The following is a 20,283-nucleotide window of genomic DNA, read 5'->3' as shown; positions in this document are numbered from 1 at the left end:
ATCAGTATTTATTATTTATACGTCAATGACCTGAAATTTCCCTCCCAAATCCCACTTTTCTTTTAACGTGTGCAAGCTAATTAATATTAAACTGTGCTCTTTGCTGCCATTCCCCTCTTCGTCTTTATCATCGCTCCATTATCTCTCGAGGGTTTTTGCTGCTCTCTCTCTCGCTGGCATTAAGTTCAAACTTGACACTGATGTTGACTCGCTGTGTCACTCTTCTCTCTCTCTCTCTCTCTCTCTCTCTCTCTCTCTTCCTGGACAATTGTGCCTGCAGATGCATCTCTCTGTCACTCCATGCACACAGGTCATTGTTAACAAAGCAAGTGGGAAGTAAACCTAAATAACACTTCAAATAGAGGGATAACATTGTGGTCGCGCTGCTCGTAATGTAACAACTGGTGAGTCAGATTTGCACTATTTTTCTTTGTACTTTCTTATAATTTTATTAACTGCTGCACTGAATCCACAAATGTTGGTAAAAACAACAGTCAGAGCATCTGAGTAACAGAATTCAAGCTTTATCTTTGAACATGGGCTAGTTGTCCCACTTTTTCTCAGAGTAAACAAAATGTTTGTTAATGTTTAGCTACCAAAAATAAAATAACACTGTTAATAACTGGAAAACCTGTAAAGAAACCTTAAAATATCATATCATATGTCATTTTACTGTCATGCTCATATACTGTCAAATATATGTTTTTAAATTAAAACCTGTATAATTATAAATATAAAGTTACTATAGAATTTACAGTGAAAAACAATAAAAGCATGACACATATGGTTATATTTTAAATTAATAATTACGTTTCTTCTTATTTTTGTTATCCGTAATGTGCATTAGGGTGTTATGTTGTTAGAGAATGTTTATTGCATTTATAGTAAAGCCACTTACGATGAACTCTGATTTATCATGTGGCTTTCTAATTTACCAGCTGTATTATCAATTATTTTAAGATAACAAGCATGTTTTGGTACTTCAAGTAGTTCAGTTAATAAACATGAAATAATGAAATTAATAATAATTTCATTAATGAAATAAGTTTTGGCAGCAATATTCCATTCCATAATAGCAGAAACATTTATTTATTTATTTTTGACTGTGAATTAATGGCAACCAGGTGACAGTTTTTACAGCAAATGCAATGGGATATTACATATGTCGGCTTAAGAAAAGCTACTGAACATTTTCTCTGTTATTGCCCAGGAAAAAGATACAGTTCCTTGAACACTTGTGTTATTATGGGAACTATAGAAACCTGCTATGAAGAAAGCCATTAAGAAAAGACAATTTTAGACATTTCAGCAATTTTTTAAAACTAAATCTAAGTAATAAAATGTAATAGGAAACTTTATTATAAAACTTCATTAGAATCTCCCTTTATTATATCGTTGACCATCTAAATGCATGTCAGTGTGTTTTTGATCTGGACAAGCAAAGGGCGAGAAGAAGTGAATTAAAATGCAACACAAAACATTAATTAAACAACTAAAGCAAAGAAGGCAATACAATAAAACGTAATAATTTCACACTTAAAGCCGATACTATGATGGGCGCTTTCGATACACACTTCGTGCGAACCAGTGATTCACATTTCACAGCTCGTATCAAACTATCAAAGTCACGTGATTTCAGTAAACCCTTCGTTACGTCATAACTATTTCGAAACATTTCGCAATCACAATGGTTCGCCGCAATGAACCCATGAACCATTGTCTGTTTGTTGTTGTTGTTGTCATTTTAGTTATTTATTGGACTGATTAACCAAGCTCTCCATAAATTATTCCACAATACATTTAAAAAAAAACAAAAAACATATATTATACTGACACTTCATAAATAATGGTATTGGATAGTTTGTTAATTGCATTTAATAGATACGCTTTCATTAAAACATTTGCAATTGGGTTGCAAAAAGGTGTTTTTATATTTATAGGTTTTCGTTGCATTTACACCGTTTTGACCAGCAGGAGTCACCGGTAGATGGCGTTTCGAGCGCTTCGAAACAGTGAATCATGATTCAATTGATTCAAATTTTCGAAAAGCTTCGTTCCTCCCAGCCATAACTACCAAACAAAGGACTGAACAAACTGCATGGGGGTCTATCTATATACGATAAAGAGGAACATAACAAGAATCAGGTGCTCAACATAACCAGTAATTATAGTAACGTACAGGCAACGCAGGGAATGTAGGGATCAAAGGAAATAGGAACAAAACAAAAACAAGCACATACAAACTAAAAGTCTGGTAACACTTTACATAAGGTCCCATTAGTTAACATTACTAAAAGCATTAACAAACATGAGCTAACAATGAACAATATATATTTTACAACATTTATTAACCTTTGTTAATGTTAGTTCACAGTGCATTAACTAATACTAACAGATACAACTTTTGATCTTAAAATGACAATGTATTAGTAAATGTTAATATTAATATTAATGCTGTATTGTTCATGATTAGTTTGTTACCTAATGTAGCAAACTAATGTTAACAACAATTGTAAAGTGTTACCAAAAGTTCACAAAACTAATCACTGAATCTAAACTAAACGTTGCACCAATATCACATTCACACTGACAGAGCTTCTCTGTAATAATATGGAGGCATACAGTAAACACTCCTAATGTTAGAAAAATATAGAAATAATACAAACCGTCTGTGATTATTAAATGGTGCCGTATAATTACAAACAGTGAATATGTATTATTTTTAATCCACTTTTTTTTCCCCGAATGCACAAATCTGAACTGCACGCATATAAATAAATCAATACTGCTATATGATGTATATCAACTTCATGTAACAGACTCTTTCTTTATATGTATAGAATGATGGTACTGTAGTTCACTTTAATGTGTGTGTGAACTCATGCTTCATCCTCGCACAATTTGATACTCTGTCTCCGTTGTTCAGGGTCAAAGGAGAGTCTAAATTAAATCGAAACAGTCTCTTTCCATTCTGAGGCTGTAGTGGGCAAGCGCATGATGTTTGAGAGGTTAACCATGCTGAATCTCCAGAACACTTCAAACTGGAGTGGATCCAATGACTGGTACCATCAGCAGAGCAACGGTCCCAGCCAGCAGCACAGCACGGGTGAGAGGAGCTAGGCCTGGTTGAAAACACTGTTTTACCTCCTCTGGGCCATATTAGATGGCCTAGCCTATATGTACATATTATATATACATACTATATATACAGTACAGGTCAAAAGTTTGGAAACATTACTATTTTTAATGTTTTTGAAAGAAGTTTCTTCTGCTCATCAAGCCTGCATTTATTTGATCAAAAATACAGAAAAAAGTAATATTGTGATATATTATTACAATTTAAAATAATTGGTTTTCAATTTATTATACTTTAAATTATCATTTATTTCTGTGATGAATTTTCAGGATCATTACACCAGTCTATCACATGATCCTTTATAAATCATTCTAATATGATGATTCATTATCAAAGTTGGAAACAGTTCTGCTGCTTAATATTTTTTCATAACCTGTGATACTTTTTTAGGATACTTTGATGAATAAAAAGTAAAAAAAAAGAAAAAAAGAAAAAACAAATATTTTGTAACAACAATATATAGGCTACTACTGGTCAGTAATTTGGGGTCAGTAATTTTTTTTCTTTCTTTTTTTGAAATAAATCAATATACTCAGCAAGGATGTGTTAAATTGCTAAAAAGTGATAGTAAAGAAGATTTATATTATTAGAAAATATTTTTTTATTTTGAATAAATGCAGTTCTTTTTAACCTTTTATTCATCAAATATATTAGGCAGCAGAACTGTTTCCAACACTCATAATAAATCAGAATATTAGAATGATTTCTAAAGGATCATGTGATAGACTGGATGTCACATGTGACACTGAAGACTGGAGTAATGATCCTGAAAATTCAGCTTTGCATCACAGGAATAGATTATTTTTTAAAGTATATTCAAATAGAAAACTATTATTTTAAGTTGTAATAATATTTCACAATATTACTGTTTTTTTCTGTATTTTTGATCAAATAAACGCAGCCTTGATAAGCATTAGAGACTTCTTTCAAAAATATAAAAAACGTAATGTTTCCAAACTTTTACTGTACATTAAAATGTGTGCGTACAATTGTTCGTTTAAAAATGAGTAATTTAAACCAACCTTCCTACCAGTTCAAATGTAAGATTATTTATTGGTACAGTACTTTTGGTTACATAAATCCCATACTTCTGCTATTTCTTGGTTTAGATGCTTTAATGTTATTGTAAAATAGTAAAATGTCAAATCAAGTCACATTTATTTTCTGCATTGAAAATTCCACACACACCCATTTACCAAAAAACATGTTTTTGAAAATGTATGTTTCTAATATAAGTAACTAGATAAGGCCGTTTGGATTGTGAGTAGTTTACATTGTATAATGTCAAAGTATCGCCAAGTTATGTTTACCACAGGCTTTATTTTACTCATAAATTGAAAAAAAAAAAAAACTTTATAAAACCCCATAGGAAAATCTTGAGGGATCCAGGGGTGAATTAGACTTCCGGGTTTTGACGTCATACCTGCACCAGATTGTTTCAAAGCAGCTTCACATTAATAAACAGGAAAATATCAGTGTTAATGTTGCAAAATTTGTCAATTATGAAACAAATTCAATTTAATCTGTAAAGCAGAAGAAGACAATAGAGTTGTTATTCAGCTCAGGTCAGTTCAAACAACAGTGTCAACGTTGCAAAGTTACTGTCATTATCCAGCTCTTCATCTAATGAAAATATATTCTAAAAGCATGTAGCTAAAGTTCCCATGAAATTATGAAAACGGTATTACCGTACCTAAACATCCATTTTCAAAATGTTTTTTTCTTGGTGATATGAATGTTTAGGAAACATTCCATTTTATCATAATGCAAACATTATGGAAATGTTACTTTTGAATGTTCTCTGAACATTCTAAAACAAATAATATTTAAATATTTTAAATATATCGTTCAATGAATGATGTAGGCCTATGAATAATGTTTTTTGTGCTAACAGTTTGAGAACAATATTAAAGACCACATTACTTTACACTACTATTCTTTTAACATTACTGGAAGAACATTTACTCATAATTTTGAGAGAAACTTGCCACAACGTTAGCTAAAGTTCTGAGAACGTTCCCGGTTGGCCAATTCAGTTCATAATTTGTTCTCATCCAATAGTGTCAGTGCAGTTAAATCACTGCAGTTAAGTCTTTTAATCCCCAACAGAGCAATCCAAAGTGGCTATGAACTAATGATTATTCTTAAGAATTCATAAAACCACACTTTCAGCTTTGTGAGGTCAGCAGTGCACCGAGCAATTGACTTAACATTTAAGTATTTCTGTTATGCGTTCTCGATCGGTAACAGTTTTTGTTCTGTTTCAGATGACTGCCTGGTGGACATGGATGGGAGGATGGCAGGAAGAGGAGGACACATAGAAAGAGTTGAAGGAGAAGAGTCTCAACTGAGACTGCAGTTAAAGAGAAAACTTCAGCGCAACAGAACCAGCTTCACAACAGAGCAGATCGAGGCCTTGGAGAAAGGTGAGAAAATAGACAATAAAAGCTTAAAAAACTATTGCATTAAATGAAAAAACTTACAAAAGCTGTCACTGAGAGGATACCTTTAAAAAGGTTCTAATATGTACCATTTAGGGACTAATATATACACTTTTGGTACCAATATGCACCTTTGAGGTACTAATGTGCACTCTTTAGGGACAAAGGTGTAACTTTTGAAAGGGTTTTTTTTTTTTTTTCTGAGAATGTGACATTTATTTTATAGAAAGATTTAAGTACACTCAACTACTAAACTTCATCTAACAGAGTTTGAGAGAACACATTATCCGGATGTTTTCGGACGAGAGCGACTTGCAAACAAAATCGACCTTCCAGAAGCACGGATACAAGTAAGTTACTGTCCTGGAATAGAATAAAATGCTGGAATAGATCATTTCATATATTCTTTCTCTGGACCTTGATTGACAGGTGTGGTTTTCCAATCGAAGAGCCAAATGGAGGCGCGAGGAGAAGCTGCGAAACCAGAGGCAGTCTGGAGGCGGGACGTCCTGTGCTCAAACACACGCTCCACTGAACACATCCTTTAATTCATCCGTCTATCATCATCATCCGCATGGCAACAGCGCAGGTGAGACCGGACATTTACACTGGAAAATTTGCATACTGTACTTGCCGCTTAGAATAGGACAGTTCTTAGAATAGGACAGTCCCCCCCCCCCTCTTTCTCGTGTTCTTTGTGTGACTGAATGTTCTGAGGAAAAAGCATATTCTTAAATGTTTAAAAATAATTTTGACCTATGGCTGCATATGAATTTAACTCAAATTACATCAATTCATACTTTGAATACTTAAATAAACTAAATTGCACTAAACTTTACCTAACTAAATTGTTATTTATTTACTTTTAGAATTTTTTAATTGAGTTTTTTTATTTGTGTAACAATTTTGGTTACATAATTCCCATACTTCACTTTGTGTTCTTTCATGATTCTGTTGCTTTAATGTCATTGTAAAATGGTAAACTAATTCTATGAAATAATGATTATTCTTAAGAATTCATATGTACTCATTAATGATTGAGGTAAGCTGTACTGCATACTGCACTGATGTTTTTTCCTATTCTTCTTTAATGTGTGTGAGACTGAATTTATGTGTCTGATTCACAAAGCGTGTGCTTAAACGTTTGAAATGAATTTTGAAATTGTACCTGCATATACATTTATTTACATAACTAAAATTTATAATATGTTTTTTTATACTTTTCAAAATGGTATTGACTTTGAAGAAGCTAATATTTACTTATATAAATCCTGTATTTCATTTGCATTCTTTCATGGTTTTGGTGTTTTAACAATGGTAAGAGTAAGCTGTAGTGCATACTGTACTTGGTGCTGAGAATATAATGTTTTTCTCTTATCTTCTTTATTTGTGTGTGTTTAGCATCCATGATCAGTCAGAGTGACACAGCTCTCTCCAGTTATAACTCTCTCTCAGTCTATACTGGGCTCCAGGTGAGACTGCTCATTTCATGAGATTCATATTCATATTTAGCAAACCATTGCAATGCCATGTTATACTGCATATGTACTTGTGTGCTGTTATGTATTAGTGCCCTCTCCTGGTGACAATAGAACTGTTATCAGTGAGCACTAAAATATCTGTGTACTCACACCAGAATACTGGCTGACTTACTGAAGATGCACTGCCTGCTAGTTTCTAAAAACAAGCTAAATTTTAGGCTTTATTCAATGATTAAGGTTTCAAAGAGTACTGCATTGTCACATGACATCAAGTTGTTTTTTATATAAACATTGTTATTTTACATTTTTCTTTCAATATTGCATAAAATTTATTAACTTTTATCAGTCGGATCAATTAATGAGTAAAGAAAAAAATTAACCTGTTAACTGTCACCAGAAAAACGCTCACCAGATTATTTGCAGAAGAGAAAGAAATTAAAAATAATTTGGACTCTAAAATTGCTAGAAAGTCAAAGCCACATGTCTAACCAAGACATGATTTTGAAGTTAATATCAAAAGAAATTGAGCGTGCTAAAAGGTTTTAAAGTAGCCTACTGTTTCCATAACACAATGGCCAATTTTGAGTGAAATTTGAGATTTCGAATGATACCACATATATGTGATAACGAAGAAAGGCAATAAAAAAAAAAGCATGCCAAGAGTCCCGCTACTATTGGGACACTAACAATTACCAGGATAGTTAATCTCACTGGAAATGGATTTGGAAGGTCGAGTTGAGTGCATTTCATTGTGGGACATGCAGTTCTTATTTTTGTACATTTTGGCAAATATAGTTGTATAGTGATATATTATAGTATATGTATACTATGCAGAGTATATACGTGTACTATGCTTCTGTTCTTCAATGCATTTGAACACTATTTTAAATGAATGATTTTTTTTTACATACACTGTGTCTGGGTGTTGTTGTCTCCCTCTACTGGTGTTTTGTGTGCAGTCTGCTTCATCTCCATCTTCCTCCTCGTACTCCTGCATGCTGTCTCCGTCCCCGTCATACTCCTCTCCTCATCTGACAGCTCCTCCTTCAACCAACACCAGCACAGGTCAGTCTGAGAGCTCTATATTTATTTACTTATTATAAATATACTTATGACTTATTTTTACATATTATTTACTTAATTATGTTTTTATTTTTTACTTATTACTCACTTATTATTTTATTATATAAATATATATATATTTTTTTTACTATACCATGGTCTACTCGATTCTGATTGGTTGGAAGGTATGCAATAAAACCGTTTAATGCACATGTAGTTCCAGTCAGTTTAATCACGTTCTATATTAATCCACTGTTTTCACTGAAGCGCACACACTCGTACTCGTGATCACGATGCACGCACACACACACACACACACACACACACACACACACACACACACACACACACACACACACACACAAACACACACACACACACACACACAAAAACATGCTGCCCCGCAACTTTTATTAATAAAATAGCTTCACTACTGAATCGCTACATTATATTTCTCAGCAACGAGTGGGTTTCATCGCTGGTTTTGAAGTAATTAAACTTACAGCTTCGAGACATCTCTCTCTCTCTCTCTCTCTCTCTCTCTCTCTCTCTCTCTCGATAATGAATTCAAATAAATGCTATAATTCATTCATTTCTTACGCACTACTTTATCTCTGTGTCTGATTCAAAGCGGACAGAATGCTTGATCTAACAACAAGCCGTAACTGACGTAAATAACCGCCATTTTTATCCTTCCAGTCAAATTTTGCCCTGCAAACATCAATAATCAATCCATGGATTCAATAAAGATTGAATAATAATAAAAAATGTAATTAATAAAGAAATGTGTAAATATTTAAATAAATTATTAAATACATTATTAATGTTAATAAAACAAAATCATATTAAATCACCAAACACATAAAATTAAGAGTCAACAACAGATCTTTTACTGTACTATGCTGAGCCATAACACAAACTAGACAAACACGCTTAAACTAGAAAGACCAAAGTAATGGATTTTGATTGGACAACCGAAACTCTGCTGAGACTGACACTTAAATGGCACGAGCTCGTGCTTAAATGAAAAAGCAATTAAAAAATAATAGTAAAAATGTAATTAATAATTTATTTGAATATTTCAACATTTATTTATTTAATTTTGAGTAATTTGTCCTTCCATAATTATTTACTTATTACTCACTTATTTTTCTATATTGTATTACATATTTATTTATTTATTTATTTATTTATTCATTTACTTACTTATTATTTACTTATTACCTATTGATATCACTGTTTTAACACATTACATTTTCCTCCTTATTCTGCTTTAGGTCTGATTTCTCCAGGTGTTTCTGTACCTGTCCAGGTACCGGGAAATGATATGTACTGGGCCAGACTGCAGTAAGAAAAGGGGAGGGAGATTTTGCTTTAGAATATTAAATATTTATGTTTACAAAAGGTAAAAAACAAAACAAAAACCTTTAGAACAAATTGTTCTCAATTCAAAGAAAAGCGATCCTCTAATGGTTGAACCTAAAAAACAAAACTCATTATTTTAGCCATATTTTTTTTTTTTTTTAGATCTAATGACAGTGTGTCATATTTGTTTCCATTCAGTTTCAGACAATCAGGAATGTATATGATTTATATGATGATGCATTGTGCAATGACTTATGTTTTTAGAATTCTGACTCTGAGTTCCTGTGTCCAACTTCTCTAAACTGAGAAGCATTGTATGTTATTTTTAAGAACATGATTCTGGTTTCAATTTCTTTTATAATTCCTCAATTCTCCACTGTAATCTCACTCATTATAGTCATTCTTTTGTTGTGATCATTTTCATAATCAGATATATGATAACACTCAGTAAGCTTGTGACAATCAAGGCAGGGACTGAGACTCAATCATGTGATTTGCACTCAAGACCAATGAACAAATCAATGATTTAAAAGGCCGTCAGCAAAGCGAGGGTTTAGTATGCAACATTTTTTGCCAAAACAATCTCCAGCATAAAGCTCATCTGCAAATCCAAAGTGTTGTTGTTTAAATACAGTAGTGTTGTGTTCAGTTTCTCTTGTGTTCTTCATTTCTTTGTTCAAATTTATATTGTCATACAGCAAATTTATGAGGAAATATGTTTGAATATTGGGAAACTATATCTGTACTTGTGTGTGTGCGTGCGTGCGTGCGTGCGTGTGTGTGTGTGTATGTCCACACACGCACACACACACACACACACACACACACACACACACACTCTTTGCTTTGCACTCTTTCCATGAAGAGTTGAACTGAAAAATTAACAGAACGTCTTTGTATGTCTACCTTTTTCTTTAATGTCAACAGCATCTTCTTTAAAAAAGTCCTAAAATATAGTTTATTTAAAAAAACAAACAAAAAAAAAAACCCAGGTTGTGAATGTTCACTTGCTCCTTTTCATGTATGCATTAAACCCTTTAATAAAACATTTATCTTGCAGTCATGTAGTACTGTGATTTGTAATAGTCTGAAATGCAAAATATAGCATCATCCCAAATGAATGACCATAATTATTTTAGTTAATTTAACCAAATAATTAAATATGAAAATTTATATTTTTGTTCATATTTTTTGTTCATGGTTTTACTTCCATAAGGGACACTTTGACTGAAAAACACCAATCATGTGAATTTTTATGTCTATCGATGCATGTCCCTTTTTACTAGCTTCATATCTGAGTGTTAACGCATTAAAGGTAGGGTAGGTAGGATTTTTATAAAAAACTTTTTTTCACATTTGTTTAAACTGTCTTTATATACCAATACATAATTAAAATGTAAGTGCTCTGAAAAAGAGAGTTTAAAAATCGAGTGACTGTAGACCTTTTAATCTGCAATAAACATAGCTCATTATTTCCATCCGGGACGAAACAATTGATTGGTTTGGGCGACTGTCACTCACTCTCGCAACCATGGCTACCACAACTGTTGCTAGATCTGCCCATATGCGCGCGCACCCGTTTGATTTGAGGGGAGTGCAAGAGACGTGCGGAACCTATGAAAAGTAAATTATGGCAGAGAGAAAGAGCATTCAAAATTCAAAGCACCTGCATATGCAGTCAGCGAAGGCAAACAAGGCAAAAACTACTTCCTCGGACCCTGGTTGCCCGCACTCTTGAACGACCTCCTCTGCTTCGCCCTCGACCCCGGACCTGTCCTTGAACCGACGATGCGGTACTTGTCTCCGGACTCGGAGTGTACGTTAGTCTTCATCAGAGTCAACAATGTTTTCATCATGGAAACTCTTACATGCAAAACACTGTATATGTTATGACTCTTACACGAAATTCACCTTCATCACAGTTTAACTGATGGTAATGGAAAAACGTGTATCAGTGCAACCTGTTTTTAGCTTTGCCTTATGAATATAGCTCGTTACCTATAGCCTAAATATAGCTCGTTACCGAATCAAACAAAATATATTTTAAACTTTACCAGTATCGATATGCTAGCTTGATAGTGAGTACTAAAAGCCATCTTATTTGTTTATATTTCTAGTGATAAAGTTAGGTATTTTTTTACATGTGATTCTGACATGATGTCACTGCATGCACTGCACTCCTTCCTCTGCACTCCTCTCAGGTAAATAAATGCGTCTTCCTGAGCCTGAGCATTTGGCGTCGCGCGTTCATGTGTTTTGGGGGCGTGGCTTTGAAAGGAGCCCAGAAGGGCAGTGGCGGAGCTAGGGGGTGGCCAGGGGTGGCCATGGCCACCCTTGGTCTAAGCTTGGCCACCCCTCTCACAACTGCTGTTTCTGTCTCTTTTTTTATTGACAAAAATCGCGTTTTTTAAAACGCTGAACCGTCTCTTTAAGACCACAAAAAACGTGTGACTTTTCAGACGCACACTCCAACTTCACCTCAGCGCCAGGCGCAAGTCAAACGAGTGCGGAAATTTGCAAGTGCTGAATGAGCTTCAGCAGAACAGCAGACAGTGATATGCACATAGTAAATATAGAGTCAATCTCAACTGGTGGGTTGCAAGACCGTTTTGAGGAAGTCGAATAGTGTGCAGTCAACAACAAACGTAATTCTCTTTTTTTCTGATGCTACTTTTATTTTAGAAAATGTGTGTGAAAGCTTGTGACACTTCTGTCAGATGCTGAGAAAAGCGCGTTGTCCTTATTCAGTTGGCTATCTTAAGATGAGATGTTGTCAGGCCAAATGTCAGTAAAACTAACTAACTTTCCTGTCATATGGCTGACGGCCGTTCTGCCGTGCAAAGGCAAAAGACCGTAACTTCGTTTTTGGTCGAAAATGAGTTATTTATATTTTTGGCACATTCAAGACCTCCTTTATCATGTGGATAAGTATCTTGAATCAATTCCGTTGTTTTTTCGAGAAAATAATGAATTGTCTTAACAGTAACTTCCAAAAGCCCATAAGCAATAAGTAGATGGCTAAATAATTGTAAATCATACAAAATAAATGCCATGATCACTAGATTTTATACAGGTGTTACTATAATGATTTTGTTAATGGTGATCAGCAACCAAATATTGATAATGTGGAAGTTACTGCCTTTTGCCTTGGCATGCCCAGCAAGCAATAGCCGTCATTTCAACGTCTCGGTTAAATATAGACCCGATATAGTCCGGCTATGTCTAACCCACTTTTAGCCCAAATAACATTTAATCTGGATAAATGAATTTTTTTCCAAAATAACTTGTGAGATGTATGATATTCCATCATGTAAGCAAAGTCAACTGTAATTACAAGTTGTTTGGTTTGCTTTATTTTACATGTTATATGTGTAGGCTGTGCGTAGCCACGATTTAGCTCGTATTCAGACTCGGCTATTGTAGCCCACTTTTAGTCAAAACTGATTAATTGTAGTTTTTTGCCAGGCAGTGCATGAAATGGTTGATATTACATCATGTTCGCATTGGTAATGATATCTACAAGGTTCAATGTGTCATTTCACGACATGGTCGATCTGTAGTCATGATTTAGCTCCGAATTGGACGGGCTATATGCGGTCTGCTTTAGCCCACCTGGCGAAATCAAGACAATCTGGTCTACGTACGGCTCCGGCTATAGCCCTGATTCAGACCAGCGAGCTAGTATAAGAATATTAGTCCTAAAAATGTTTTCGCTCACACAGCTTAATGTTTGCTGTCACACATAAACATAACATATACACAATCTACGATATGACTGTCTATCATTTCAAATTATATCAAATGCAATGGCATTTCTCAACCGCTAGATGGCACCATCGAAACACTACTGAGACATGACTACTGGGACTACTGGCACTGCGCGACTAGATCACTTTAGCCAGATCTCGCGATGCACATTTCCTCCATTTCCAATTTTATTTTACACGAGGCAGCTGTCGGAGAGCAACGGGCGAGCGACACTCTGAAAACCTTCAAATTTCTACTTCGATCTTGTAAGTATGCGTGTTATTTTTGTTATGTTCATTGTTTAAAGTTAGTTGTTATAATGTGTAGAAACCGTGACATTTTAACATTACCATTGCAGACTATTTTTCTCCAACAAGTTAACGTTACCGGCACGTGTTATTGCAACTGTGTGCCCTTAATCTAAAATGTATCTAAATTCAAGGTGGTAAGCATGAAACTATGAATATTATCATTACTATTTTTTATTATTATTAAAGATACCAATATATTTTTGTTTTTAGATTAGAGTAAGAAATACTAGTTTTTGATTTAAAGGTGCCTTATGTAAAAATTGAGGTAAAAATATCCAAAAAATGAGCTACATGCATCAAAAGAATGAGAAGAAATAAGGGCGATGATGTCATTAAAAAAATGTCAAGTTATAGTGCTGCAGAGATATCAACCTGAATTAGCATTAGCATTAATAGCCACGGCCCGACAGGTGTCGTAATACCAGTTTCGGCCATGGGAGGCGGTATGCCGGCAACATAACCACCAGCCAAACATGCAATACACGAATAACTCGCACGGCTTGTGGGCGTACTTGAACCTGATGTCAATCGTGTGGAAAGTAGCCTACAGCCCCACTACTACATTCAAATAAAATATGATAAAAAAGGAACAGAACCAGAGTAAACATTGGCACTGCTTTCCATCGCTGGAGACAACTAATGGACATGAAAAAAATGAGGTTTGACTTCGAACTTGCAACATTTCTTTTGGATTGGTAAGTAAGATGCTGTTAGTATTTCGTTAGAAGTTTGTTTTATATGTTTGTGTAGATTTTCGGGAAGTTATAACATAGAAATGTATCGAAGGCTGTTCGATAAACGTATATAACGTTCATAAATACAGTATTGTAATATAGTACACACATAGCACAATCTCTATTGCTCTTTTTTTCTTGCCAACTACGTGACCTATATTATGTATATTAAATGGCTTTCCTGAGGTAAATCTGACATAATTGTTCTCCAGCTGTGTTATTGACCTCTTCATGATGATAAAAAAAACACTGATTGGTCGATATTATGTATGAGGAATACATTTTGGTAAGTTGTAGCCTAACGTTACTGTATCTTTCAGTGTTCGTGATTTTTTTTACTATTAGCTAGTAGAGATGATCGGTTCACATGCGCTAGGGATCTGTCGTGTAACATTTACAAGCGCCAAAACGGTATTTAATTGACAGAATCTGAGAGATTTTTTTTTTTTTTATATCATAACTAACCTGCTCTGTCTAGTCTGTCGGTCTCCGTGTCCTCTTTGCTTCGCGATTTTTCTGTGCGTGAGAAAATTGATGTGTGGGGTGAGAGCGTGTGAAAAGTGTTTGCGTGTGTCTCACGGTTAATGCGTGAGAGTTGGAAGCTCTGGTTACGTTGGCGCTAGCTTGGTCAACATCAGCGAATGCTGTCTGTCAAATTAATGTAATTCAAACTAACAATAAAAATGTAATATGAACAAAACGAATATGAACATATTCACTGGTAAAGGTGAAGGGGAGTAGCTTGAAGATATTCATACTCTAGAGTAGACCAACTCACTTTCTGGAGGTATACTGCCCCCATCTGGTATGGAATGTGGAGTATGAATTTATTTATTTTTACACAAGGCACCTTTAATGCAAATTTTCAAAGTACTTTACATAAAACTTAACAGCAACATAGTGCAACATGAAAAGAAATTATAAAAGAATATTTTTTTCCTTTCCAATTAATAAAAGGTAGTGGCAAACAGTAAAGTCTTTAAACTTGATTTAAACGAATTAAAATATGCAGCATACATTCAGTTTTAAGTGAATTTGTTTCAGATATATGGTGCATAAAAACTGAATGCTGCTTCTCCATGTTTTGTTTTGTTTTGACTTATAATTTTGACTTATAAATTTGATATAAAAGTAGCTGGCTACTGTCCCAGATGACTTGAGAGGTCTGCTCTGGATGGTTCATAATGCATCAGAAGATTAGAAATTTACTTTGGCCTTAAAATGTTAATTTAATAACCAGCTGAAGTATTTTGATATGAATTCTTTGACAGACAGATAGCCAGTGTAAAAACCTCAGAACTGGAGTGATGTAATCCACTTTATTTGATTTAAAGACACTGTTTATTGCAAATTATCCAGCAATCAGTCAACAAAGTACAGCAATTGAATATACAGAACACTTGTCACTGACTACCATTAAATGTCTTGTTACCAACATTCTTCAAAATATATATTTTTTTGTGTGTGTTCAACAGAAGAGAAAGCCATACAGGTTTGGAACCAAGTGAAAGTGAGTAAATGCTTACATGATTTTTTTGAGTAGTTTAGTGAACTACCCCTATAAGTATCTTTTTATGTTCATTAGAGTTATATGAGTAAGTGATAAAGAATGATTTATAGGGATAGTTCACTTTGAAATTACATTTTGGCATGTTTTAGCTTACCTTAAGGGAATCCAAGATGTAGGTGTCTTTGTTTCTGCAGTAGTTTCAATTTTGATATTTTTAAGTCAAACTGTTCTTGTCTGTCAGTCAGTCATATAATGCAGGTCTATATGGTCACTACCTGAAAGAGCACGATTGTTGTCACGATTTGTTATGAGCAGTAAAAATTGTCTAACAAACAGTTCTGTTTAAAAATCTGTACTGAAATCGAACCGAAAGCCTCGTACAGAATGGTTCAATACGTGTATCGTTACACCCCTAAAATATATATGTGTGTGTGTATATATATATATATATATGTATGTATGTATGTATGTATGTATATGTGTGTGTGTATATATATATAATTAGTGCATCACCATTATGCAGGCAAACATTTTCAATTATTGATATTAATTTATTAATAATATTGATATAAATTGTTGTCTATATTGATATAAATTATATAGTCTCAATCTATATTCCGTTAACTCTATATTGGCCAGCTCTAGTGTTCATCCTAGCAATAGAATGACTATAATTAGTTCAAAATGATTGTCAACAATGCTTTTCTTGAGCAATAATTTTTTTTTTTTTTCTTATTTGGCAGACGCGGTGATGACCAACTTTCCTTCGGCGACTGAATGGGAAATAAAAAATGCAATTTCTGGTCATTTTAAACAAGCACCAGGGAGAGCAGGGGGTGGTGGTTATGGATATAAAGCTAACAATTAATTCTTAAAAATGTTAGTATCTTAAGTTGTTTTCCATATTTTCCAATATTTTATTTGTTCATTTTTATGTTTGAATGTTGTCTAAGTTGTTAATATAATTGTTCTAAATAAATCCCTTTATAATCAATTAGTTTGGATGGATTTTCATTTATGAGAACCTGTTATATTTGAGTGAAAAGAATCCTTATGCCTCATTTTGTTGTCTATTACATGTATATGTAGTGTAATTGATGACTAGTCTATTCTTGGGCTATGGTTAGACGTCTATTAGATTTTCACTGACAGCCCAAAATCAGCCTTGTTTTAGCCTAGACCCATATTGCCTGTCTATTAGACGTATATATGTAGTCGTTTAATAGCTGTCTAATTGATGACTGGTCTATTTTTGGGCTATGGTTAGATGTCTATTAGACGTATAAATATAGTCATTCAATAGCTGTCTATTCTTGGGCTATGTTTAGACGTCTATTTGACGTATATATGTAGTCATTCAATAGCTGTCTATTCTTGGGCTATGGTTAGACGTCTATTTGACGTATATATGTAGTCATTCAATAGCTGTCTATTCTTGGGCTATGTTTAGACGTCTATTAGATTTTCACTGACAGCCCAAAATTAGCCTCGTTTTAGCCTAGACGTCCGGGCTGTGTTTTGACGGCTATTAGACGTCTATTAGACGCAAAATTGCTTGCTGGGTGACTTCTCACTTTTTGCTGACAATACAAAGGCAGAGTACAGTAACTTTAAAATAGTGGTCAAAAGTCAAGTTTGAGCTCAAGATTTTTTTATGTATATAATTTCCATTACTAAAACATCTATTTGCCAGATTTCCAGTGTCCTACCTATAATTAATTTGACGGGACAACTAAAAATCTTTAAAGTCATTTTTCTCAGTTCCACACTCTAGCGACTTAAGGTCTTTTGCCTTTGTAGGGCAGCGTTGTACTGTGCTTGCGGTACGCACATCACGTGCAAATGCGGCGTGCTGTAGCCGTAGTTCTGTCGTCAATTAACTCATGAATCAAAAAGGCGATTAAAGCTGTCAAAACTGCATGCATGTATTTGTTATACATGTGTCACATGTGTCTGGATTAAAATATTCTGCTATGTGAGATCACAATATAAGGCACAAATGGATATGTAATGTTTTAATGTCCAAATAAATGTGAGCACTGCATTTGTACTAGACGATAGGCATTCATTTTGCGTTCATTTGTAAAGGACAAACAAAAATGGATAATTTTTAAATCCATAAAATAACTTAATTTTACATTCTGGCAACATTACATTATGAAAAACATAACATTTTACATTATGTGCTGTTGACTTACGCCTTGTTCACATTCTTGCACATGGGGATTCAAAAGACAACTTTTGTTTTCCTTTTTAATTTAGGTATGATAGAACTGTTGCAATTATTTATTTTGACAACTAATATAGAAAGTTAAACATTTTTTTTTGACAAACTCAGAATTGGTTGAAGAGTTCATTGATTATATAAAACGCATTGAAGGTTGAATAATCTTTGGACTACAGTATTATCTGCATGTTATCTCATCCATGAAGATGCAACAATGTAGAACAAGCTATTGGAGATTTTGAGAACCAGAACCAAGCTAACAGAGCAAGTTGAACTTTAGCTATAGTGTGTGCCCTTTTATTACTATTTAATTAATTTTAATATGAGGTGGTGGGTAATAATAAAAAATATATAAAATTCACTCAGTATTCCATGATTCCTAATTCACTACTATCTTAATTACAATTAAGTACAAATTAACTTTATTCAGTTGTGTAGGCACTAAAACAGTCCAATACATTATAGTCAAATTATTTTTTATGATAAAATAATTAAGATTTCTGTGCCACCCCAGACTGGTTGCTGGCCCATGCCTGGCCACCCCTATGAAAAAATCCTGGCTCCGCCACTGCAGAAGGGAGGGAGTGGAGTGAATGGAAATAATTAGCTGTGTTTACAACAGTCGTGAGAGGTCTACAGACACTCGATTTTTATACTCTCTTTTTCAGAGTACTTATATTTTAATTATGTATTGGTATATAAAGACAGTTTAAACAAATTTGGAATGTTTTTTTTTTTTTAAAAATCCTACCTACCTTACCTTTAAACTTAAGTCTGAAACAAAGCTGCTTGATGAGTACACACACTATATATTAGCTTTAGTTAAAGTGAAGCAGAAATTAACTCAGATTGTCTGACTCTCTCTCTCTCTCTCTCTCTCTCTCTCTCTCTCTCTCTCTCTCTCTCTCAAGGCATTAGCGATCCCGTGTCATGTCACTAATAGCACTTTCAGATGCACTCTGGCAGTAGGGGGTGGGGTGGTTGGGAAAAGATGGGAGAGAAATACAGCTGATGGTTTGCACGCACTTTCATGAAACAACAGGAAGTGAGCATTCAGAATCAGATATGATCGTGCATGTTTTATATTGTCTGGTGTGTTAATAACTTTGTTACTGAGTAGGCTATGTCCGAGTCATTTATAGGCTAACAGAGGTGGCAGGAAATTAGGTTTGCCGACACAAAAAGAAAGATGGAGACTGATGTGAAGTCAAAATGAAGAAACGTCTCACACATATAGACCATTTATATCCACTATAAAAATAGAAGCAAAATTTCCCCGAACAACGGTAAATGTGACGCTCCTTTTCAGCACATATTGGGAACAACAACACTTTTGCTACAGGATAAGTGTGGTATTGCTAATTCGCGTTTTGCATCGTTTACCACGTTCATGTGTCTGACAGTCAGCGAAGGGCAGTATTTCAGATACATGTAAAACAACTATCTTGTCAAATGTGTTTAAAGCATTAGTGCATGTTAGGGCTGGGTGATATGACACTACATATCATAACGATGGTGTAAAGTGTGAATCGATGGAACTTTTTCTAAATCGTTTACATAAGCCTTAAAGCCTATTTGTGGGGTAAGCAAATGTATCCGTGCAGCTTGTAGTGGGCATTATTGGAACGTTGGAGTGGAAAAAGAAGCACTAATGAATGAAACACCACAAACATCTTCAGCTTTTAGTTTTATTCTTTAAAAAAAAAAATAAAAATAAAAACTTTGGGTAAATATTGTCAAATGAATGTAAATTGATTCTAATTTTAAATTTTAGATAAACTTTCTAATTTGAATAAAACAAATAAACTTTACATAAAATAAATATAAAATGACTATACTTAAAAAGCATTACTACCTGCAAGAAGAAAAAGAAAAAAAGGGCCTCAAAAGAGTTTGAAATTCAGTTTTTTGCTGTGGTATCAAAACTGATATTGAGAATTGTGAAACCATGATATATTTTGTTACTGTGAAGTAAAATTAAGATTTTGGTCATATCGTCCATCCATATTCTTTGATAAATAACAGAAAAGGTTCCCACATACATACAGTATGAATATTTTAATAGTGTTCACCACAAGTAATAGACTACATTGTAACCTTGTCAGAAAAAAAGTATATAAATGGCTGCTATTTTGCATAAGTTTATTTGTAATTGCCAGCCAGAAAGAAAGAAAGAAAGAAAGAAAGAATGACAGAGAGGGCAGAGATAAGGTTAGGAATTAAAAGTCATTATAGGCATATGTAGTTTCTTCATTCCCTGTGACCTTTA

At 34.0% G+C, this 20,283-nt stretch overlaps 1 protein-coding gene across 1 annotated transcript; it reads left to right on the top strand.

Annotated features, from left to right (window-relative positions):
* The first annotated feature begins 250 nt into the window (after nucleotides 1–250).
* On the top strand, nucleotides 251–10,543 carry LOC311096622 (paired box protein Pax-6-like). The gene is made up of 8 exons (XM_084135874.1): nucleotides 251–404; nucleotides 2,927–3,106; nucleotides 5,404–5,562; nucleotides 5,845–5,927; nucleotides 6,007–6,166; nucleotides 6,979–7,049; nucleotides 8,018–8,123; nucleotides 9,398–10,543. Exons 2-8 carry the CDS (start codon nucleotides 2,995–2,997, stop codon nucleotides 9,469–9,471), a joined length of 765 nt encoding a protein of 254 aa, XP_083992000.1. The 5' UTR covers nucleotides 251–404; nucleotides 2,927–2,994; the 3' UTR covers nucleotides 9,472–10,543.
* Nucleotides 10,544–20,283: the final 9,740 nt, after the last annotated feature.

This window comes from Abramis brama (genome assembly GCF_963993115.1).
Source record: "Abramis brama genome assembly, chromosome: 14".
Taxonomy (NCBI): domain Eukaryota; kingdom Metazoa; phylum Chordata; class Actinopteri; order Cypriniformes; family Leuciscidae; genus Abramis; species Abramis brama.
This window is presented reverse-complemented; position numbering and strand designations above follow the sequence as displayed.

Coding starts and splice junctions, on each gene's coding strand:
- LOC311096622 (XM_084135874.1), top strand. CDS start 2,995: ATGATGTTTGAGAGGTTAACCATGCTGAATCTCCAGAACACTTCAAAC. Junction 5,928..6,006: donor TTCCAGAAGCACGGATACAA/GTAAGTTACTGT, acceptor CTTGATTGACAG/GTGTGGTTTTCCAATCGAAG. Junction 8,124..9,397: donor TTCAACCAACACCAGCACAG/GTCAGTCTGAGA, acceptor ATTCTGCTTTAG/GTCTGATTTCTCCAGGTGTT.